This window comes from Bubalus bubalis, chromosome 21 (assembly GCF_019923935.1).
Source record: "Bubalus bubalis isolate 160015118507 breed Murrah chromosome 21, NDDB_SH_1, whole genome shotgun sequence".
NCBI lineage: Eukaryota > Metazoa > Chordata > Mammalia > Artiodactyla > Bovidae > Bubalus > Bubalus bubalis.
The window spans coordinates 14,735,448-14,759,573 of NC_059177.1; the positions used below are offsets into that span (position 1 = coordinate 14,735,448).

At 36.7% G+C, this 24,126-nt stretch overlaps 1 protein-coding gene across 8 annotated transcripts in view; it reads left to right on the forward strand.

Moving 5' to 3' along the window:
- Nucleotides 1-24,126, forward strand: part of NKTR (natural killer cell triggering receptor) — a 44,150-nt gene that overhangs the window by 15,971 nt on the left and 4,053 nt on the right. For 5 of the 8 annotated variants that reach the window (XM_044934242.1, XM_025272364.2, XM_044934241.1 and 2 more), the window contains 10 exons: nt 8,760-8,789; nt 9,231-9,376; nt 10,322-10,544; nt 10,978-11,133; nt 14,016-14,103; nt 14,594-14,739; nt 16,434-19,316; nt 22,746-22,841; nt 23,230-23,286; nt 23,734-23,838. In XM_044934242.1, the coding sequence (XP_044790177.1) occupies nt 8,760-8,789; nt 9,231-9,376; nt 10,322-10,544; nt 10,978-11,133; nt 14,016-14,103; nt 14,594-14,739; nt 16,434-19,316; nt 22,746-22,841; nt 23,230-23,286; nt 23,734-23,838 (3,930 nt within the window). Of the gene's footprint in view, nt 1-5,851; nt 5,871-8,759; nt 8,790-9,230; nt 9,377-10,321; nt 10,545-10,977; nt 11,134-14,015; nt 14,104-14,593; nt 14,740-16,433; nt 19,317-22,745; nt 22,842-23,229; nt 23,287-23,733; nt 23,839-24,126 lie in introns of those variants that run through there. The other 3 variants (XM_044934243.1, XM_006051801.3, XM_025272365.2) reach the window with 2 other exon arrangements.

A 24,126-nucleotide genomic window follows, 5' to 3' on the forward strand; every position in this document is an offset into this window, starting at 1 on the left:
TTAAGAAATTGGCTTTGACTCTCAACAAATTTGGGGGCTCAGTTTATCAAATCTGAATTGGAATATAAACTCTTGATGAGCATTTAAAAAATTGTTCATGACTGGAACTGAATGTATCCTTGGCGTGGAAAGCAGTTGGTTTGAGTAAACCATAGTATGGTTGCTTTTCCCTCTTACTGTTGTTCTTTGAGCCAGTTTGAGAGAGGTGCCATTATTTTCTGACATTGTATAGAGATAAATGATTTGGTGTTAAGCCAACATTTGTAGCAATCTTAAACTTTGTGAGATCTCTATGCATAATTGAACTAACCCAATATTGCTTTCATTTTCACCAAAAATTTGTGCTGTTATTGCTTAGAAAACTTTAGAATGATAAATTTGTTTTTTAAAAAACAAACACTTTTACATGTACATGTATACACAACCAAAACCTTAGTTATTTCTCATCTGAAAGACTTTTGGCATACTGTCTGTTATGTTCTTATGTAAAGTTATTCTAAAACCTATTTTTATTATAACTCCATGATATAAAATATGAAAGGTAATTGCCCAGTATGGAGTTTAATGCTTTTGATTGAAAGTAAATTTCTGCAGTTATGCTATGTATATTGGAGAAATATTTTTTCCATACCAGAAAAAAATTTTGTCATCTTTCTGAATGGATGGGTATGAATGGCGCTTCCCTGTATTTAAAGGAGTAAAGTATTCATATAAAATAAATCTCACACTTTATGTTTGTGTGAAAAATAAATTCCAACATGATCTGATAAAGTTCAGATAAGGGGCATTCTGTTCCCAAGAATGTCCTAAAAATGGAAAGCTGACAGAAGATAATAATGCTTGGAGTTGTACAGGAAAAAAAGAAGACTTAAAACAGTTATTCCTCTATCTTTTTTGATCCCATAGAGCATTAGTTACTACACTTCTTTACTAGAATATTTTTCTATTCTTAATCTCCTTGAGAGCCAAAAAAAAAAAAGTAGTGGGAAATATTAGGAGCTGTTTACTCTTTGATTAAGGTTTCCCATTTCCATTTTTAAGCTTATCTGAACTGTGAACATGATAAACTAATGATTCATTGGTCAAAAGCTACCATCTGAGGGCTCTAAAGTTTCTTTTAGATTTCCTTTTTTATCAGTAATTTTAAAATTTGATTTATTGGGTAGTAGTAGCTTCTTCCCATTGTTACATACTTATTAGCTTATTTATAAAATATTAAGAGATAAAACCCCTGCATGTATATGCATTGATTAAAATTCAGTATATGAGAGTCTGACTTCAAAAAATTTAGAGTATCTTGTTTTTTTGTTACTTAGTATTTGCTTAAGTCTTTTCTAGAAATGTTTAGCATCAAACAAAATTAAAGCTATGTCTATTTTCTACATGACTTAATTTTACATCGGACTATCTTTTGACAAGGAATGCCAAATGAAAATTGTAACATTTATAAATTAGGATTAAGTTTTAACCTTGTTTTTATAATTAACTGCTTATGGATGGCACTAAGATCACTGTAAACTTGTGATTGAAAGAAACTTTTCTGCTTCTAGTTTGAAATTTACTTTTGGAAATGAGTTTTCAGTTAAAAACAATCTTGGAAGTACTTAAACATTTTTGCAGTCACAAAATAAAATCCTCTTTTTTTTTAAAGAAGCTTTTATGCACGTGATTTTTTTATGTGGGCTAAAAGTACCAATTCCTCAGGGGTTTCAGGATAAAATAAAACTAACATTCACTTTTCTAAATAAAATGTTTCCTTGCTTTTATACAAAGAATAAGTCAAATGGAGATGGTGGCCCATAGAAGTATCTTTGAAAATCTATGTCTTGCAAGTCCAAATCTATTTGGAATTGGAAGTAGTTAAGAAAAAGCATAATGTACAATCTTCAAGTTGTGTAGATGATCACAGACAATTGCTCTAAAAGTTGAGGTTCCGAGGGTTGATGGTCACTGAGCTGTCAGACAGCTTCCCATTGGTGACTTCTACATTTTATCCTCCTCCCACACTTCTTTGGCACCTTGAGCAGCAGTTCTGCAGTCTGAAAAAGAAAGAGTAGTGTGAGAATGGATCATAAAATGCCAAGAACTGCCTTTATAGTTCCGCTTAATAAGGACATTTAATAAATCCTTGCAAAATTGTATTTGCAGTTCATGTTATAAATCTGTTACCTTGTAATTCCAAGGAGTAAATTTGGTGCAATTAGTGTGGGTACTTGAGCAAAATGTTTCTCAAGAATTCTTGTGCTTTTTGTAAAAACTATTGCCTTCATGACTTTAAACACTTAAGACCTCTCCTTCCTAAGGCATATACATCATTTTATTAAAATTTTTTGTATATATTGCTTTCTTTGGGTGGAAAAATTGTGTGTGTGATAAAAACCAGATTGTCTTTTGTATAAAGCTATTTATAATTTTTGCAGTAATTGCTTATATCTACTACTATATTAGTCATAGTGATTTTGCTTTTTAGGGACCTAAATAGAAGAAAACTAATTATTTTTGGAATAGTACTGCTCAAGAAACATGAAAGAAGTAATACATGGCACTATCCCCATAAATCACTGAGGAAGTAATAATTTGTTCATGCTGAGGTATTTTTGAAGGAATTCAAAGACCTAGGACCATGTTAATGGGGTTCATTTTATTATTATTTATTTTTTAGGCCAAAGACTAGGAAGAGGCTGCAATAAAAGTTCCAGGATTATAAAGCCTAGGACTAGAAAAGAATTTAGAGATCCTCTAGTCCAGTCTTTCTGTTCTATAGATAATGCTAAATAAGGACGAAAAAACATATGCAGTCTAGGTTATAGTGTTTTTCTCATAATCTTGAAGAAAATGATAGCTAAAAAGAGCATGCTGAACACTGTATGCTACATACGTTTATTGACCAGTCTGCTCTGAGTTTGTTTATTTATTTAGACTTGTGAGATATTAGTTCCAGGGATTGAACCTCAACAGTAAAAGCACAGAGTCCTAACTTCTGGGCCATCAGGGCATTCCCCTGAATTTATTTTAATTTTAGTCAGCTTTAGATGCATCAACTGTTGCTGATAAAATAATATGACACACAATAAAGCATTTTTCTTGTCCTTTAGCTATCAGTAATAACTATTAAGTCTGGCTCTGAAATTCATTGTCTTTCATTCATCAGAAAGATGAAGAAGATACTGCATAACATAGATTAAAGAGATTAGTTAGGTAATTTATAAGTTTGTATTAAGTAACTATTCTCCAGGGTTAGAGCACTAACCTATCAGGAAACCTTGTATCTAGTCTTACTGTATGCCTTGAGTTGGTTTTGTTTTTCCTTTTCTGTTTGTAAACTGTAGCTCACTTTCAAATATAAATAACATTTTGGTGTGAAAATGCAGACATTAAAGGAAGAAAGTGTTTCTATAGGTTGATCCTAAATTTTTGAGTATATGAAATGATTTATATGCAAATATTGTCTTGCCTAAAAGAAATAGTTGTAGTTGCTTAATTTTCATCAGTCTGAAAGGTGGTTCAAAGCAACTTTAGTTCATCCTGCCAAAGTCAGCCAGTTTCTTCATTGGCTGCTGTTAGAGCATATTGACGGACAAGGCAATGGCAACCCACTCTAGAACTCTTGCCTGGAAAATCGCATGGACAGAGGAGCCTGGTAGGCTGCAGTCCATGGGGTTGCAAAGAGTCGGACATGACTGAGCGACTTCACTTTGACTTTTCATTTTCATGCATCTGAGAAGGAAATGGCAACCCACTCCAGTGTTCTTGCCTGGATAACCCCAGGGACGGCAGAGCCTGGTGGGCTGCCATCTGTGGGGTCGCACATAGTCGGACACGACTGAAGTGACTTAGCAGCAGCAGCAGAGCATATTGGAGTAATGATCACGCTCATCCCCCTTGGCTTGGTCTGTGAAGGCCTCATGTCACACCAGGGAGTGGGAATACCCACAGAACCTTTGAGAACAGGCTTTGTCACTTGCCACTGTTAGCGGTCATGATAATTATAAAAATTTAAGAAAATAGGATAGTCAAAAAGTCGGACTTTGATCTTTAAACAAAAGTTCATCTTGTTTGTTACATCTTGTTATAAATAGGATTGTGGGAGGAAAACATAAGTTTTAGGATATCTTCTGTGTCATTTAGAATAGCTACTCACCTGAATGAGAGAAGTGCTGATTGTTTCAGAGTAGCAGAGCAAGAGGAGTTGAGGGGTGGTTCGGTTTCAGGGCTTTACAAAGCTGTATTGATATTTGGGGGTAGAAATGCTTTTTCTTTCCACATGTTCATGAGTTTGTTTGAGAAGAAATGCTACTAAGTATTAATAACCTGAGAAGTTCTGGCTTTTTTCCCTTACTTTTTTAGGAACAGTACCTTCATATGTTAATTTAAAGATTTTTCATGAACAGATTTCATGACACTTAACCATAATCCATATTCTCTGGATATCAAATGTCATCCCTGACATCCAGTCTGAATATTACTTAGTGTTTGTGTGACATTTGTGTTAGCAGCGTGGACGGAATTCTGTATCTTGTGGTGTTTGGTGTGTATTATGTTAATTTTAGTGCTGAATTTTTTAAAGCTGTTCCATTTTAGTGGCTTCTGGAATGATAGGTAGAGCACTGTACTGTGGCTTCGTTAGTTTCCATTGCCCTTACATGAGCTTTATTACTCTGTACAATTTGGTGCCTTTTACCGTTTCAGGAGTCTAACGGGAAAATTGCATGTTAAAGGTTATGACAAATAGATTGTCTTTATTTCCTTCTCTCATACTACTTTACAAATAGAGTCACTTTTTTCCTTAACATTCATTGGAAACACCACATTATTTGAAACATATTCTTTTTTGACAGTCATTCATATATCAATGCCTTTTAACATTTTTAAATATTTCAAGATTTAGTATGTCCAAAACCCCTGTGAAGAATTTTGTCCACTGTATATAATATGGGTTTTGGTCTGAATAGTAATAGATATGTTTAAATTTTAATTGAGTTAAAATTGATCAGACAGTGTATATTCATTGAACAAAAAATTTTTATAATGGGGAAAATCAGACATTTGAGAGGAAGAGAAAGTACTGTAGCCAACCAAGATTTGACAGCATACATTTTCTTATACTTTCATTTATCTTGCCTTTTTATCCTTTGAGAAGATTCTTAAAATTTTAGGTATGCTGCCTTATTATTATTATTATTATTATTATTTTAAGTGACTTAACTAAAAAAGTGTGTGTAATGGCAGTGAACAGAAACTACAATCTAAACATTTGCTCATTAACTCATAATGTATAGTAGTCTGATGTGATGTGTAACCAAAAAAGTTTTCAAATGTAGAAACATGAAAGGTTCCTTAATTATTTGAAGTGAATTAGTAAAAAGTATTCTCTGGAATTTTGTTTTGAAGTCTCTTAACTCAGTTTTTTCCATTGAGATTTTTGTTTTTGTACCTCTAGTAACTGCTCCTGGGTATTCAGATTTTTATATTTATGTATGTACTCCAGATACATTATCATCTTTTTGAGAAAGATGTTAGTTGACTTAGCCAGTTTCTAGGAATATAAAAGGAAGTATAATATTTTGTTTCTAACTATTCACACTGTGATGTTACAAATATTAGGGACCTGAGCAGATTCCCACTTCAACCACAGTGCTTCTTTTAAGCATAGTTCATCTCTACATACATATCCTATGTGAAAGAAAATTTAGAGCCCTCCTTTTTTAAAAAGCTTTCTTGCTTTGCATAAAACTTGAAAGTATTTAATTTCAAAGTTATATTGATATTAAAACATAGATTCAGTCTTGTCTTAAAAGTGTATTACAATTTATTTCTTGCCATTTTTGTGTAAAATTTACAGAAAGAGTGTTACACCGTGCGCTCCAAAGGTAATGTCTCATTACTCTAAGGCTCTCTCTCTTTCTTTCTTTACCTTTATTTATCTCTTTAATCCTATTGTTATATGCATTAAGAAAAAAACTTTCTGCTTGATCTGTGGCAGCAGTACATGTAAAATAAGTGTGTTTTATTGTTCATAGTAAATCCTGGGAAGTATAATTTTAATTTCAGTGGCCTGTTACCACCACGTTCCCACACATCTTGGGGACTGGGGTATATTGTATATAATGGTTTATATCATTTCAGTACAGAACTGTTACTTTCTGTATAAGGCCAAAATCTGCTTTGATAATGGTAAAAAAAAAAAAAAATGTTGTTTCTTTTTTTGGAGTATCAGTCATACTTTTCTGTTTATAGGATTTATGAGATTTAGATGAACCCTTGTGCATGTATTTTTAAAGCAGATTAAGAGGTGAAGGGAACTGGAAAATCAGTATCTGAGTGACAGTAGAAAATGGAAATGTGAAAATATTGGAAGCTTTTCTAACTTGAAATGTTCTTGTGGTTATTTCTCCTTTAGGTGTGTTTTCATAAGCATGTATAGACTTACATATTTATGATAGCCCCTGGCTTTAAGGTCTTAACTTACTGGGCATATGTTATCACTACATTGGTCCTTACAGCTGTATAGTTTTGAAACATAAATTAAGAGTTGGTGGGGTGAGGTCTCGTTGTCTATTTTAGTAGAATTGAGGGCTTGGACCAAGCATATAATTTTTTTCCCTTGCCCATCAGTCCAATTCCAGTAAGCCTGCTTTACCTTGGAATTTCTGCTCTTAGAATGTGGGCTGAGAACTCCAGAGGGCTTCTTTTTGTTAAGCTACTTCCAGTATTCTTATTATATGGCCTAACCCAATTAGATCATAAGTTTGTATTTCTGCGTCCTGAATTGCAGATGCGAGTAATAGACTTAGTTATTCACACCTGTTTAGGCATACTAGGCCAGTTGAAATTTATCCTTGAAAGAATTGCTCTTGTTTTCATTTGTTTTCCTTGCTAGTGCACTAAAGGATTGAGTTTGTGTTCAGTTCTCACTTGAATTAAAAACAAGACTTGAATCTTTCATAAAGGTTCTATTCTCAAATTGAGTTTCAAGTAGTATTTTGCTGCATCACTGCAGTAAGTTCAAATTTTTAATTACACCATTAGTTCCAAAGATTTGCCCTAAGGTGGTTTTTACAGCACTTCTATTAACCAGGGTGCAAACTGAATTGGATTCTGTATGTTTTAAGAAAATATATAGACTTTTCCTCAATACCAGAATATCTGAGAGTTGTGAGAGAAAGGCCCAAGGAAGAGAAATATATCTAATTAATACATCATTGTTTTCACTGCTACATGTTTGAGACTGATCCTTTACATTATAGAACATTTTTTACCTTTAAAATTGTTCTCTCTTTCCATCTTTCATACAGTGGAATCACTGTCTGGCATATGTCCTAATTTTTACTGTCTTTACTGTGCTTGGTAAAGTTGCGTAATTATGGGAAGCACATTTCTGTATTAAAGTTACTGTCAGAATAGTTTTTGGATGCTCCTTTCATGATTTAAGCATCAGTGCCTAACCATTTGCTACCTTTTCTTTTTCTTCCTCTGTTTTTATTCATTTTTATGATTACATTGGCTTAAACTACCACTTCTCAATCTTCTAGGGAAAATTTGAGACTAGTGGTTTTGAAACTCAAGATTCCCTTTAAAATTCTGCCACTTCTTGAGTTGATATTTTAATTTTTTAAAGCTAAACTGTAGTACTGTTACAGAACTAAAAATTCTTAATGTAAATATATGTGTTATATTTCCTGACAGAATAATGTTTTTTAGTATTGAAGGCTAAAATTATGTTTTATTGACTTATATTCCTTAGAATTTCCTTAAAATGATTATAAAAATTGACATTAGAGCTTCTAGTACAAGTGACTGCTTTCACATGGTCTGATAATCCAGTGACGATTCTCTCAAATACTATTTCTCTTTCTTATAAACTAAGATGTTTGTGATAGAGTCTAGTTATCTACTTTTGAATTTTTTTCCACTATATAATTCACATAGTCTGAAGATCTGTGAAAATGCTATGGGAAAACCAGCTTGAGTTCAAAATACCTTAACCATAATATACCCCATAGGCTTCCCAAGAGTGGCTATCTGCCAATTTGTGACTGTAAAGCAACCAGTTGGATGTTTTTTGGGCCATGGAAATGTAAAGTATCTGTAATGTTATCCATGATTACTTAACTTTGTGGTCAGAAGTGTTGGCAGATAGAAAATTTGCTCCCTATTGCGTTTTCTGAGTTGTTTTGAGTGGCAACTTAAGTGAAGCAAGAGGGGCAGGAAGTTCTAAAAACGGCTGCTGAGGCCTACCTCCAGCTACCTGCCTAAAAGATGCAGACTAACTCAGTATGAAAAATAACTAGTAGAAAAACTCACTTAAGTGTGGGGGGCACTTGTTAAGTATTGATCACACTTTTCTTTCCATAAGCAAATGGCTAGATGTTTTTTATTCTTGTTTAATTATCTTGATAAGTTTTGAGTTTGTTTTTGTTACTGTCATTGTTTTGGATTTGAGAGTAACTTTAATTTTAATGTATATTTATGCTGTATATTTCAAACCTATTTCACATATATGTATATATATATAGTCTTCATATTGGAGAGAGAAAAGTTTGTAATGCATTGTCATCTTGAGGGTTTTTTTAATCAGTAAAATGACTACTATTGCTGTTTTTAAGCTTATTAAGTTTAGGTGTATATCATGTTTAACTTTTTCCCCTTTTTATCTTTACTTCTTTGTTCTCTACATGCTGTGCTTTTAAACCCTTCTGCTCTGTACACCTGAACACCTGGTTTCTGCCATCTTCTTTGTGTTGATATTTGTTGCACAGTACCACAAAACCTGCTCCACACCTGGATGGGTAAGAGTTACATTCTTAATATTTTGGGGAGGTGTGCTGGTGGCCAGTCCAACCATTTAGACCGTGGTGAACCCTCAAGAGGGCACTCTTGACCTCTGGTTTATTCTCTCATAGCCAAGCTCTCCCCTAAGGATCACAGGATGCAGTAGTCTTGAGACCACAGATGGTGTCTCAGTATCAAGTGCAATCTGATTGTTACACTCTCTACTGTAAAATAGTTAAGAATCATTGTTTTAAAAGCAGAAAACTAAGGCCCAGTTTGAACAGGGTTTTGTTTTTTTTTCCTTTTATGAAGCAGAACTTCTAATTTCCTTCTAGTTGCTTCATACATCAGACACTTTTATTTTCAGGTCTGTGGACATGTCATTTACAATTGTCTTGATTACTGCTCTTGGCTTAACTATCATCAAACCAGTTTTTCTTGAATTTGTATTGTGACAGGGTGCATGTTGTCTTTGGACTAGTTATTTCTGGTTTTGAAGTAATCGAACAAATTGAAAATCTGAAAACTGATGCTGCAAGTAGACCGTATGCAGATGTACGAGTTATTGACTGCGGGGTGCTTGCCACAAAGTCAGCAAAAGACGGTAAGAGTGTTTTGAGAGCAGAGGGAGCTAGGATACAGGTAACACTTGTTGAAGACTATAACTTAAAGATACCTCCTAGATTTCAGTAGTGGAAGAAACTCCTACGAGTAATATACCAATATCCCTGATGCCTCCATATCATACCCTGTATCCAATCCATCAGAAATCTTTCCAACTCTGACTTTTTCTTTTTACTTCCCCTGTTGTCAACTCGGTCCAAACCCAAATATCTTTTACCTGGGTTATTCCAATAGCCTCACCACTGTTCACTTTGCCTCTGTCATTGCTTCTGTATAATCTTTTCTCAGTAATGATAGCTTTGTAACTGGTCTTCTTGCTTCCACTTGACCCTCTACAGTCCTCAGCAGCAACCAAAGCCAGTTTCTCCAAAGGTTCCCTCTCTGTCAACCAAAACTAGTCTTTACAGTGGTTTGTAAGGGATTCTGGCTTTTTGCTGTTTCTGTAATCTCTCCATATTCATTGTCTTCCCAGCAGTGTTAATCTTTACTCAAACATGCCAGACACTTGGGGACTTTGTGTTAGCTGTTCCTTCTATCTGGAATACTCTTTGTTCAGATACCTGCATGACCCCTGTCCCTCACTTCTTTCAGGTCTCTGCTCAAATGTTATCTTAAATTACCTTGACTTGCCTTATTCCCTTTACTCTGTGTTTTCCTCCCTCTTCTTTAAGCATTTATCATTTGTTATATTATGTAGTTACTTATTTTCTTATCTGACTGAACTAATATATAAACTTCACAAGGGCTTTGTTACCTTACAATCTCACCAGCAAGTTGTATTATCAACTTGAAAAAAAAGTTTATTTAAATTTTTAGTGGGCTTTATATAAAACATGTTTTATAATACTTGGTAATCATTTCTTTTTACTCTGAAAGGTGGGCAGTGAAATCCAGTACTAATACTTTTATTACTATTTATTAAAAGTTTTTGAGAAAAAAAGGAAGAAGCCAACTCATTCAGAAGTCTCGGATTCCTCTTCCAATTCCTCATCCTCTTCAGAATCATCCTCAGAAACTGAAATTGAACATGAGAGAAGCAGAAGAAGGAAACATAAGAGGAGACCGAAAGTTAAACATTCTAAAAAGAGACGAAAGGAAGCAAGCAGTTCAGAAGAGCCAAGAAATAAACATATAATAAGCCCAAAAGGGTAAGTGTGAGACACCAGGGTAGTCTTACCTAGAAAACAAACACCCTGGAATGGGAACAGTATGTGTGATTCTGTAAACTTATCTTTGTTACCTATTGTTGAAAAGGATAGTATTTTAGGAAGTTTATATTGAAATGTTGCAAATCTAAGGGTAGCACAGATGTTTTATATCAAAGATTTATGCATTTGTAGGTAAAAACAATCCCTAAAACTCTTAAAGGATCATTTGGCAATTCTTGTATCAGAGTTTTAGTGCAGTGACTGTTTCACTTGCTCATGTTTTATATGTTCTGTTTATGAAAATCGTGTTAACCTTTTTAGTGGGATTTGCAAGGTATCAGTACTTTTGCTATTAATTATGTTGTTATATTATTTAATACTAAAAATTTAGATATACACATTTTAATTGGTGATTTGATTTGTTCTTTCTAAGTCATTCTGAGAGAAGTGATACCAATGAAAAAAGATCTGTTGATTCAAATGCCAAAAGGGAAAAGCCTGTGGTCCGCCCAGAAGAGATTCCTCCAGTGCCCGAGAACCGATTTTTACTGAGAAGAGATATGCCTCTTGTCACAGTGGAGCCTGAACCGTAAGGATGATTAACCTACATGTTTTTGTTTCTCTGACTGATAATTCCTGTCACCTCATTGCAGGTGCACACTTATTTATTGAGCGTGACCCATAGTCAAAGCACTTTGAAATATACTGTGGGAGATACTGGATTCATGAATGCCATGGACCCTATCTTTCAAAATTTGTATTCTACTAATAGAAAAAGGGAATTTGCCAAGTTGACCTGGGAGAGTTCTTAGTGGAGATCTGGGAAGATTTCTTTACTAACTTCATTTACTTAGCCTTTCATTAGAGGGTGAGATTTTGGTTACCAGAACAGAGGGTTAGTTGAACTCTTTGGGTCCAGTCAGGTTTTAAAACATACTCCAATTAGTAGTGCAAAATTATTGCATGGTGACTGGGGATATAATTTAGTACCATATGTTACTGTTGTTAACTTATTCAGTGATAACTCCTCTATATTAGAAAAGCTAAAATGTAGCTTTAGATTTGGTCTCAAAAAATAGTGCTTAATGTATTTTGTGTGTTACACTCAAGTTTAGAATTGTTAAGAGAAATGTTGTATGACTAGAAATACCATAAAGTGGTTGGGGTAATTGGCAATTGAGTTATTTTGAAGTCTGAGAAGTTATAGAGATGTCCCTGTTCACAGTTAAGTCTCTATATAAGATTATTGTTTAGACTGTTAGATATTTTAAAATTCTAAGAATTCTGTCTTGTGAACAAATCTTAGTGGGATTCTTTTTTCTTAAAATACAAAACACCATTCATTGATCAAATCCATCTAGTTTCCAGAAAGTAGGAAACTTGAAAGGTCAGTTTCAGTGTCATCTAGTAGGGGTTGGCAAACTACAGCCCTCCGTGGGCTAAATTCAGCCTCTTGTCTGGTTTTGTGTAGCCCATGAGCTAAATGTGATTTTTATGTTTTTAAATGTTTGTGGAAAAAAATCAGAAGAATAATAATATTTTGTGATATGTGAAAATTATATGAAATTCAAATTTCAGTGTCCATTAAATTTTACTGGAACACAGCCATATCCATTTGTTCACTATTTTCTTGGGCCGTTTTTATGCTATAGCAGCAGGATTGAGGAGTTGCAGAGAGTTTGTATGTGGTGCTGTCATTGGTATATATGCTGTTCAGTGCACTACACATCACAGTGTATTATATTTCAAATTTCATTGATAAAACTTTTGTGAAAAATTGTTTTCTTTTTGTTATATAATCATCTTTAATTTTCTTCTTGGCCTAGAAATCCTAAAATACTTTCTCCTGGACTTTTAAGAAAAAATTTGCTGACCCCTATTATCTGGTATTTTTTTAAAGTAGTTTATACCACTGTCTTGTATTTATGGTTGAATATCATTGGTAAGTTTATTTGGTCATCACTCCTCTTTGGTTACATAATATCTTTGGAAGTTATATCCTGCAGAATAATTTTAAATCATAATTGGTAGGTAGTTGTGTCATAACAAAGATAGCAAGTTGATCTATTTCATTAGAATGCTTGAGATTTGATCAGTCACTTGGGAGCTAAAATTAATGTGCTAAGAATGCAAGATATGCAATATGAAAGGATAAGAAACAGGGACTGTCAGCCTTATAGAGCTTGCCATCTTACTGAATTTGCCAGCAGTTAAGCTCTTTATCGGAGAAGGCAATGGCACCCCCACTCCAGTACTCTTGCCTGGAAAATCCCATGGATGGAGGAGGCTGGTAGGCTGCAGTCCATGGGGTCGCTAGGAGTCCGACACGACTGAGTGACTTCACTTTCACTTTTCACTTTCACGCATTGGAGAAGGAAATGGCAACCCACTCCAGTGTTCTTGCCTGGCGAATCCCAAGGACAGCGGGAGCCTGGTGGGCTGCCGTCTATGGGGTCGTGCAGAGTCATACACGACTGATGCGACTTAGCAGCAGCAGCAAGCTCATTATCACTTATACTTTGTTTAGCAGAAGCTGGATTCTACACTTGCTCTAATTCATTTGTTCTCATGTTCAGCTGCACTTGAGTGTAATTTGGCAAGCTTTTAAAAATACCAGTTTCTGGGCCATACAACAGAGTAAATTGGAATGTTGTGGGGGAGGAGGTGGAGAGTGGCAACGTTGGATCAGCATGTAAAAGATACCCAGATGAACATTAATTCATGCTGAACAGTTAGAGGCAGGTCATTTGGTTCAGTGATGTGTTCTTCATGAGGAAAATGAGGTAAACAGTTGTCTACCAAGAGTACCGGCTTCTTTCATTGTGAGAATCAAATGATATCATGAATATGAAATAACCGAAAAAACTATAATATACTTTTTAGTTAAGGTTTTCTTATAGTGGCATTGTATGTTTATCTGGAGCCAGATTCCTGGCTGGGAAAACCCTGTTATATCATGGTTGTAAAAGTCATGTTTCATTCCTCTATGTGACGTTGGACAACATTCTTAACTGTAATCTTAAAATTCTTTATTTTTAAAAAGGAGTTGATAATAGTACCTACCTCATAGTATTGTTATGAGAATTAAATGAACTAATAATGCCTTTAATGGTATCTATTAACATTTATTTAAAGGATTTTTTTGATGAGAACCTACTTATAGCACAGGAAACTCCACTCAGTATTTTCTGTAATGGCCTATCTGGGAAAAGAATTTCAAAAAAGAGTGGATATATGTATATATAAATAACTGATTCACTTTGCTGTACACCTGAGACTGTACTCCAATAAAGATTTAAAAAATAACAGAAGATTTGCTTAGAAAATTAGGTCATGTGGAGTGCCTCATTCTATAAAAGTGTTAGATCTAAGTGAACTGTTATTGTATTAAAGGAACATAAATTCTCCATTTACACACTGAGAAAACTGCCTAGCATTTGTCTATTTTTAATTTTCAATCTTCTTTTCCAGGAAAATTCCTGATGTTACACCCACTGTAAGTGACCAGAAACCATCTGTGTCAAAGTCTGGACGGAAGATTAAAGGAAGGGGCACAATTGTATGTGTGTTAAAACTTAATTTTTTTCAAATTAGTTATCTGAGCAGTAAAATGTTTTTACCTGTAGGCAAATCCTAGCTTTAATCTTAGGCATAGTCCAAAGTCTGTCCAAGGAGCTAGTTGTATTCTCTTAAATTAATATGTAGTTATGCAAAGGCACTGCTGTTAGATCAGTGTTTACTGCTATGTTTGAATGGGTTTAAATATTGAAATGAATGTGAAATAGTATGTTCAGAAATCTTAGTATATTGAATAAGCTAATGAGTATAACCATTAGGACTTCTAAGGAAAAGTTTATGTGTGATTACAGGTGAATATCTGCCTTTCCTATTTCTTTTAGTTTGATTTAACTTTATAACATCATTATGGTACTTCAGTTATTATTGCATTTAAATAGCGTCCAAGATTGAGTCTTATACTTACCTGTCCTATAGCAGATTACAGTTGGGAAGTATTTTTTAAATAGTTATTCCTAACTTTGTTTTTAAAGCGCTATCACACACCTCCAAGATCAAGATCCTGTTCTGAATCAGATGATGATGATAGCAGTGAAACTCCTCCTCACTGGAAAGAAGAAATGCAGAGATTAAGAGCATATAGACCACCTAGTGGAGAAAAATGGAGTAAAGGAGATAAGTAAGTAAAAGTATAATCCTATCTCTGCTGTATTTTAAGTCTTAAGGGAGTAGAGACATACTTCTGGTTTTTTCACTAAAGATTTATATTTAAAATTAGATTGTGACCAGAGAATCCATTTGGGAATGCTTGATGAAATGGAAGGAGGGCTGATTGGGTTTGGATGCTTTTAAATCAAAATTCTATTTTCTCTCACAAGACCATTACCCTACTGAATTTCTTAAAGATTTCTTGTTTAATTTTAGCAATAATCAGGACTTTATTTTTTTAAATTACATAGCAGATTCTCTCATAGCCTTTTTTTTTTGTAGTCACTAATGGTAGATAAGAAAATTTGTAGACATTGTGTGTGTTAACTTCTGACCCTAGGGACTGTTGCTTCTTCAGCAGTGTACCCATCTCTTGTCTTCAGTGACACTCCACAGTGGAATATCTATTTTAGAAGTGGGGCTGCCCCAGAATAGCTAGTGCAAAATATACCAATGAGACCCTGTGTAGAATTCTCTTTCTCTGTGGCCATCCAGTGGAATGGTTCAGAGTTCAGAGAGGGAGGACAAGGTGTGTGATCTGCTGTGTGCAAGCAGTATGGATATGGTAGCACTGAGAACAGTTTTGAGCCCTGACATTAGCACTGATATTGTAAAGCCTGCATCTTAGTTTTCATGTACTTTTCCCCCAATTTCTGTACTAAGTAGTTTAACTAAAACCTTAAGGAAAAGTCTATGATTACCTCTATGATCCTGAGATAAAACAATAGTCATGCTAGTTTCTTAAGAAGAGGCAGGCCTCCCTGATAGCTCAGTGGTAAAGAATCCACCTGCCAGTATAGGAGATACGGGTTCAATTCCTGATCTGGGAAGATCTTACACGCCTTGGAGCAACTAAGCCCGTGTGCCACAACTGTTGAGTCTGTGCCTGGGAGCCTCAACTACTTAAACCCATGTGCACTAGAGCCTGTGCAAGAAAAGCCACCATAATGAGAAGCCCACGCACTGCAACTAGAGAGTAGCCTCCACTCGCCACAACTAGAGAAAGCACATGAAACAGTGAAGACCCAGCACAGCCAAAAATAAATGAGGTTATTTTTTTTAAAAAGAAGGAAAAAGAGGCTTGTCAGGAATTCCCTGGTGATCAAGTGATTAGGACTTGGAGCTTTCACTGCCAGGTCCCAGGTTCCATCCCTGGTCGGGGAACTAAGATCTCACAAGTCATGCAGCCAAAAAAAAGGGAGGCTTCTCTTAAAGTTTTGGCAGTTATCCTGTATCTACAGAGAATCAGCAAATTGTTTGGGAATTTGATTTGACTCCCTCAGAAATTATTCCTGGAGGCAGAGCATTATTGAGCAGATCAAAGCCAGGAATTTGGTAGATGAGCAGTGCTTTTGTAATTAGTTGGTTTGCTTTTCAAAACTATTTTCCTATCAAATTTGAAAATTCCTGATTTGACTCTGGAAAAATCCTTTTGTAAGTGAATCTGTTAATAGTTATTTCTTTGAATTTTTATAATTTCAGGACCAGGCCTATCGACTATTTGCTTTATCCTTCCTACATGTGCTTAAAGCATTGATAGAGTTAGTACTTGGTTGTTAACTAGGCTTTTGTTGATGCCTAGTATTGACAACAAATGTGTTTTAATTTTAAAGCTTAGAAAACATGCTTGTACATAACTGCCTGCATATTATGTCCTTTTTATAGGTTAAGTGATCCCTCTTCAAGCCGATGGGATGAAAGGAGCTTGTCCCAGAGATCCCGATCGTGGTCCTATAATGGATATTATTCAGATCTGAGTACAGCAAGACACTCTGATGGTCACCATAAAAAACGCAGAAAAGAGAAAAAGGTTAAGCATAAAAAGAAAGCTAAAAAGCAGAAACATTGCAGAAGGCACAAACAGACTAAGAAAAGAAGGATTGTTGTACCGTCTGACATAGAATCCTTAAAATCTTCAACCCGACGAGTGAAATCCTCATGTGATAGAGAAAGGAGATCTCGTTCTTCCTCGTCTTCATCTCATCACTCGTCCAAGAGGGATTGGTCTAAATCTGATAAGGATGACCAGAGCTCTTCAACCCATTCCAGCAGAGACTCATACAGATCAAAATCGCACTCGCAGTCTTATTCTAGAGGAAGCTCAAGATCAAGGACTGCCTCAAAATCTTCATCACATTCTCAAAGTAGATCAAAGTCCAGATCTAGTTCTAAGTCAGGGCACCAAAGAACAGCATCAAAATCACCAAGAAGAACAGCCTCTCAGTTAAGTGAAAATAAACCAGTTAAAACAGAGCCTTTAAGAGCAACAGTGACACAAAATGAAAATGTTGTAGTACAACCAGTGGTGGCAGAAAATATTCCTGTTATACCACTGAGTGACAGCCCCCCTCCTTCAAGGTGGAAGCCTGGGCAGAAGCCCTGGAAGCCCTCTTACGAACGAATCCAGGAAATGAAAGCTAAAACAACCCATTTGCTGCCCATCCAAAGCACTTATAGTTTAGCAAATATTAAAGAGACTGGTAGTTCATCATCCTACCATAAAAGAGAAAAAAATTCAGAAAGTGATCGTAGTGCTTATTCAAAATACAGTGATAGAAGTTCAGAAAGTTCACCAAGGTCAAGGAGCAGATCTTCTAGGAGTAGATCTTATTCCAGATCATACACAAGGTCTCGAAGTTTAGCTAGTTCACATTCACGGTCTAGGTCTCCCTCATCTAGATCTCATTCACGAAATAAATACAGTGACCATTCACGGTGTAGTAGATCATCTTCATACTCTTCTGTTAGCAGTGATGATGGAAGACGAGCCAAGAGAAAATTTAGATCCAGTGGAAAAAAAAGTTATACCTCAAATAGAAGACACAGCAGCAGCTCTGAAAAAGCACTTCGTAACAGATATGTCAAAGGCAGAGCCAAGTCTTCATGTCATAGAAAGTACAGTGAAAGCAGATCATCTTTAGATTACTCTTCAGACAGTGAACAGTCAAGTGTTCAGGTTACGCAGTCAGCCCAGGAGAAGCAAGTCCAAATGGAAGTGAATAATAAACAAGAGAGAAACAGAGATAAAGACAAATCTAGGCCTGAACGGGAATGCCCTCATTCAAAAAAAAGAACTTTGAAAGAAAATCTTTCTGATCACTTTAGAAATAGCAGTAAGCCCAAAAGGAAGAATTATGCTGGGAGTAAATGGGACTCTGAGTCAAATTCTGAACGAGATGTAACTAAAAACAATAAAAATAGTCCCCGGCCATCTTCTGATAAGGAGGAAGGTGAGGCCACTTCGGATTCCGAGTCAGAGTCTGGTGAAATTCACATCAAAGCCAAACCCACAACTAAGTCTTCAGCAAATACTTTACTGCCTGATGGTAACAGTGCCTGGAAATCAAGCAAACAGCGCTCCTCAACCTCTGATTCTGAGGAATTCTATTCCAATTCAGAAAACACTAGAGCAAAGCCACACAAGCATAAACACAGCTCAAAAGAGAATATTAAAAGGGAACACACCAAAAAAGCAAAAGAGAAATTAAAAGGGAAAAAAGATAAAAAGCACAAGACTCCAAAACGAAAACAAGCATTTCACTGGCAACCTCCACTAGAATTTGGTGAAGAGGAGGAGGAGGAGATTAATGAAAAGCAAGTTACTCAGGAGGCGAAAGAGAAAAAGCAAGTTTCTGAGAACAGTGAAACCATAAAAGAAAATATTCCCCAAACTGATAAGCCCCGTGAAGACAGCAGCCTTTCAGGTAAACATAGCACAACAGTTTCATCAGATATTGATCAGTCTACTAAAGATGACGTTAAACTCAGCACTTCTCCTGTAACCGTAAACACTGATGAAAATGTAGTCAGTTCTCCCCCAAACATTCAGCATATTGAAGAGAGCATCCCAAGCGGAGCAGAGGATATGCTTCAAGCAGATGACAACATGGAGATTTGCACTCCTGATCGGAGCTCCCCAGGAAAGGCCGAGGGGGCTTCCCCTCTAGGAAATTCAAGGCTTGATACCCCAGATATAAGCATTGTTCTAAAGCAGGATATGGCAGCAGAGTATCCTGAGGCAGAGTTGAGAAAACAGGAAAGCAGTATGTCAGAAATCAAAATGTTGGGTGAGATGGGCAAACAGGACAGCGGCTCTGCCAGCTTGACCAGTGCTGTAGAAAGTACTATAAAGAACGAGGTAGTTGAGAAAAGCCAGACCAGCCTCGTGGATAATAAATGGAAGCCCCTGCAAGGTGTCGGGAACCTTGCAGCACCATCTGCTACCACATCCAGTGCTACGGACGGTAAGGCATTGACTGCTATGCCTGAAATGAAACCACAGGGTTTGAGAATAGAAATTAAAAGCAAAAATAAAGTTCGGCCTGGGTCTCTCTTTGATGAAGTAAGAAAGACGGCACGCTTAAACCGGAGGCCAAGAAATCAAGAGAGTTCAAGTGATGAACAGACACCTAGTCGAGATGGTGATAGCCAGTCCAGGAGTCCAAGTAGATCTAGAAGTAAGTCTGAGACCAAATCAAGACACAGAACAAGGTCTGTCTCCTATAGTCACTCAAGAAGTCGATCGAGAAGTTCCACATCATCTTACCGGTGAGTGTTGCTCTCTTTTTGTCTCCCAAGCAGAGTCCGTTACCGTTTTGTTTGGAAGAACATCAGAGTTAGGGACAAGATCACTATTTCCAAATACCTGGGAGGAAATAAGGAGAAGGCTTGTGCTATGTGACTCACAGAGCAGACTGAAGACACAGGGAGTAGAGATTTCAGAGGAAGAAGTTTGGGCTCAGGGTAAAAAACTATTGCTATTAGTTAAAGCTCCCTGGTATTTGCAATGCGTTGCCATGATGGACAGGGTCTCCATCTTTAAAGGTGTAAGCCCACTCTCTGCTATCAGTCATACCTCAGAAGGGAATCTTGCATTTACTGCTGGGGACCAGCCTCAGCAGAGTCCAGGGATACCCTCAAGATGAACAGCGTTGGCGAATGAATGACACGGGGAGGCCAGGCTTCGGTGAGCGAGGCCCATAACTTTATTTTCAAAAGGAGCTTTTATACCCTGACTTGTACATAGAGAAAAATGAAATGTGCAAGGTCATGTAGAGTCAGCCCAAACACTCCAGCAGTTTTGCCCTTATCGAAACCAGGATTTTTTCCTGTATGCCTTTCCATAAACAAGGGTCTTATGCTATGTACATTATCTTCTGGCCTGGAGGCCTGTTGACATTTTATGACCCTTTTTTGATAAAGGTGGATCAACCAGAAAACTTGTTTTCCCTTGAAGTGTTTTTTCTTTATATTTCTAATCTGTGTCAGCCTCAGAAAGTACTAAACAGTTATATTTTCATGGAGCAAAGGTGCAGTGGGTCACAACAAGGAAAGAACTTATTAGCTCAAAGGGTCTGATGTGGTTAATACCAAGGCTACTACTTGTTTTTCTTACATTCCAACTACATTAACTAATGCACTCCCAGGTGCACAATGGATAAGGGATATGGGAACTTGGCAGCAAGCATTGGCTCAATAATGAAGCCCTTTACCAGTACTATTCTAATAATTTTTCACCCCTTAAAGGGCTCTATGCCCATTAGGACTTTTAGAATGTTTAGGCTTCCCGTGCCTTTCGTGGTTGGGAAGTTGTGAACAATCATGTGCGTTAGTTGTAAGAGTAAGGAAAAACCTGTCAAGCAAGCTAGAATGCCGACAGGGGTTAGAATAGAAATATTCCTTTCATGCCCAGGAGACTTTATCAACTTAGAGTCCTAAGTTGATTTTCTCCAGAGAAGGGTGGTCGGGGATAGCCCCCTGCTAATATCAGAAGAGTGGTTGAAAGGCATAATATAGTAAACAGTAGACAGACAGATTTTGGTTTTGGGGTAGATACTCGAGCAGGTCCAGGGAATCCCTCGAGTCCTGATCCGCCTTTGCCTGTCTGGTCTTCTCCGCATGACCTTTGTCATGGGTGGGATTTCCTGTGGTGGCTCCCGGCACATTTACGGAATATGTAGGCTTTAGAAATCAGTAATTTAACCCTGCATTTTATACGAGTGGAAGGTGAGGGCCAGAGAGGCCAAGTTGGCTGCCCCAAGGCATGCATCTAGTTGATCTTTATTTAGGGGGCAGGAAATGGTAAAAAATGATCATCTTTTGATTGATTGATTGATTTTTGGTTCAAGTTACATCTAACTTTTGTCATTGACATAGACTGGATAATGCAGAGAATGAGCATTTTTACAACTGAAAAAAGTGGTGATGGTGGTATGAAGTTAATAACTAATTTGTATTCTTTTCTTGTAAACTTTTCATGGTTTTTACCTCACTGCCTCTTACTCATATCCTTTATTATTTTGTGCTTGATTTTCATCACTTTAACTTGAAATAGACTAAGAATCTTTAACTTTTTTCTTCCTAGTTTTTATCAGTTTTTTTTCCCTTACCCAGATTTCTTTAAAAATAGGAAACAACATTTACCATCTATAATAACCATCTCCCACTTACTCTTAAATTGCTTGCAGTATGTAGTCTGTGCCTTCCCTCCCTTCATCTCACTCAGCTGACTTAAGATTTTCAGGTATTTCTGCATGGCCAGTGCCAGGGCATGTTTTCAGTCCTTCTGGAAGCACTCTGCTGGCTCTCTTCATCCCTCAGACCATTCCATGCTTGAGTGTGGGCTTCTCTTCTTCCTCATGCTCTGATTCATGGCAAGCCCCAGAGAGCTGGTGAATTCTGGCCTTTTCTCTCTGGGTTCATATTCTAGATGCAGGTGCCTGTTTAGCTTCTGCAGTCTGCTGCTGTCTGCTCATTGTCTACCTGGCATTCACCCTCAGATAACTCTGAGCAGTTGGTGGTTCTGGTCACTGTCATCTTCCTACCCCTGCCTTTGGAGTGGGTAGTGTTTCATTTCAGAAATGCTGAGAATTTTGCTCTTAAGTTGAGCAGCTCACAGGTGGTAGATTTGAGATAGCTGAACTGTGCCTCCCTATCTTGGTTACCCACCCGGGCCTGACTTCCCTTCTAGCCTGTGAACTCGGTGGAATCAAGGACTGTTTGCTACTCATCTTTCAGTCACTTCACAGAGTTACCCTATAATTGTTTGAGTAAATGACTAGAATCTTATGAGAATAGAATGTCTTTGCAAATAAACTGCACCTGTCTTCCAGAACGTAAGTATATACTAACTACAACCTGTGAAGATATTACGTAAGGAGCATATACACAGGGGTATTGTTCTGATCCTGAATGACAGGTACAAACTAGGAGGAAAAGGGTTGGGAGCCAGGTGAATGCAGGGTGGGGGCAAAATTGCATTAAGTTTCTTGTTTGTTTTGTTAAATATTAAATAGGTATAAATTTTTTAATGATTGAGGTATAAAACATACAAATGATTAAGGTATAGAAAATAATTTTCTATCTTAAAAAATAGAGCTTTGACATAATAGAGCCCAACCTGAAGCTACCTACCCTCCTTTCTCTCTTCTCTCCAAAAGTTAAATATTATTCTAAACTTCTGTTATAATTTTCTTGTTTTTCCTTGTTGTCTTTCTATAAATGTTCCTATCTATATATAATGTTTTTTGTTGTTTTCAAATAGAATCCTTTTTGTATATGTATAGATGTTCTACATTTGCCTTTTTCACTCAGCATTATGTTCCCAAGATTTAACTGTGTTGATACATGTAAATGTAGTTAATTTTCCTACTTTAGGATATTTCAGTATATATCTGTTAATTTTTTTAAAACCCATTCTGCTGTTAATGAGGATTTGGATTGTTTCCTCTTGCTGGTATTACAGAAACGGCTCCTGTGAACATACCTGTATCAGCCTTTTCTGTTTTTTCTTTATTTCATTCTGTTCAGTTTAAACTCTCATTAGCCATCTCTTGTCATACCTGCTGTGAGGAGTTTATGAGAGACCTTTCCAAAGACCTTTCCTCTATTGGGTTTTCCCACTCCTGCCCTACTAGTAATTAATCTTAACAGCATAATGAGTTAATATAATTATATTTTTTCCACTCTTAATTGTAGATCAAGAAGCTACTCTAGAAGTCGGAGCAGAGGGTGGTATAGCAGAGGCCGCACAAGGAGCCGGAGCAGTTCCTACCGCAGTTACAAAAGTCATAGGTGAGCTCGTGAATCCCACCCTACAGTGTGGTTTCCCGTCTGTCTCCCTGCACAGGCAGAGTGGAGTAGCTGTTGAAAAGGGTCTTGTCATTGCTCAATACCAAACCAGTGTCCCACCTGTCTTCCGCTTCCCCACCCAGTTCTTTTCCCAGTGACTTTCTTTATGTGCACCTCATAGAAGAATTGTGTAAAACTTAAACCTTTTCTGTGAAACCCAACAGGCTTTAAAAAAAAAAAAAATCAGTATGCTTTTAATATGAAAAATGAAATAAATATAGCTGCTGGATTTCATTGTGTTTTCTCCTTAATGGGTACATAAATGCCTAGATTTTTTTATGTAGCCTGTCCTGATCCACAAATTGATGGTCCCTCATGTGGTTACTCTTAGGACGTCCAGCAGGAGCAGATCCAGGAGCAGCTCCTATGATCCTCACAGTCGGTCCAGGTATGGACAGGGACTGGGAAACCACCCCTTAATTCCCTTTTTAAAGGTGTTGTATTTCATGGGAAAACATGTCTTTGACTTTTTAAAACAGTTTTTATTTGTTGACCCATTTTGCTCTAGTGTCAAAAGTGATAGTTGATGTCAAATTGTAATGGCAGGGGTTTATTGACTATAATTGCCTATAAGATGCACCAGATTCAGTTGAACTAACTCAGTGTCAACTTTGTGATATTTTTCAATGCAGAAAAGAAATTAACGTTTTTCTGTTTAATATGGTAAGTCTGATTTGGAGCAGTTATTAAATGTTTCCAGTACGTGTTAGGCACATATGTCTTCATTCTGTCATATAGTGCCCATGTTCTGTGAGGACACTTAAGAACCTAAAAAGAAATGGGAATATATGAATATTTGAATGGGAAAATTTAGTGTTTGTTATTGCTGTTAAAGCAGGTCCTACACTTATGATAGCTACTATAGCAGAAGTCGGAGCCGAAGTAGAAGCCAGAGGAGTGACAGTTACCACCGAGGCAGAAGCTACAATAGGCGATCCAGGTGGGTCTCTGTTCTCTCAAGCACTGAAAGTTATTGCGGGCACTTGGGGTATGGGGCGATAGACTGCTGTAGCAGAGAAAGCATCATCTTCTAAGGACAGAAATTCTTCTTTCTCTTCTTGAATTTTTTCGGTCCAGAGGCAGTTACTGAAAGTGGGCTTTGTATTAAGAGTTGCTGGGTAATGTTTATTGGTTGTGTTTAAACATTAAACATTTAAACATGTTTAAATCTAAAGTGGGTTCTTAAATATTCACATATCCTTGGACAAACATTTCTTTTGGAAGGAAC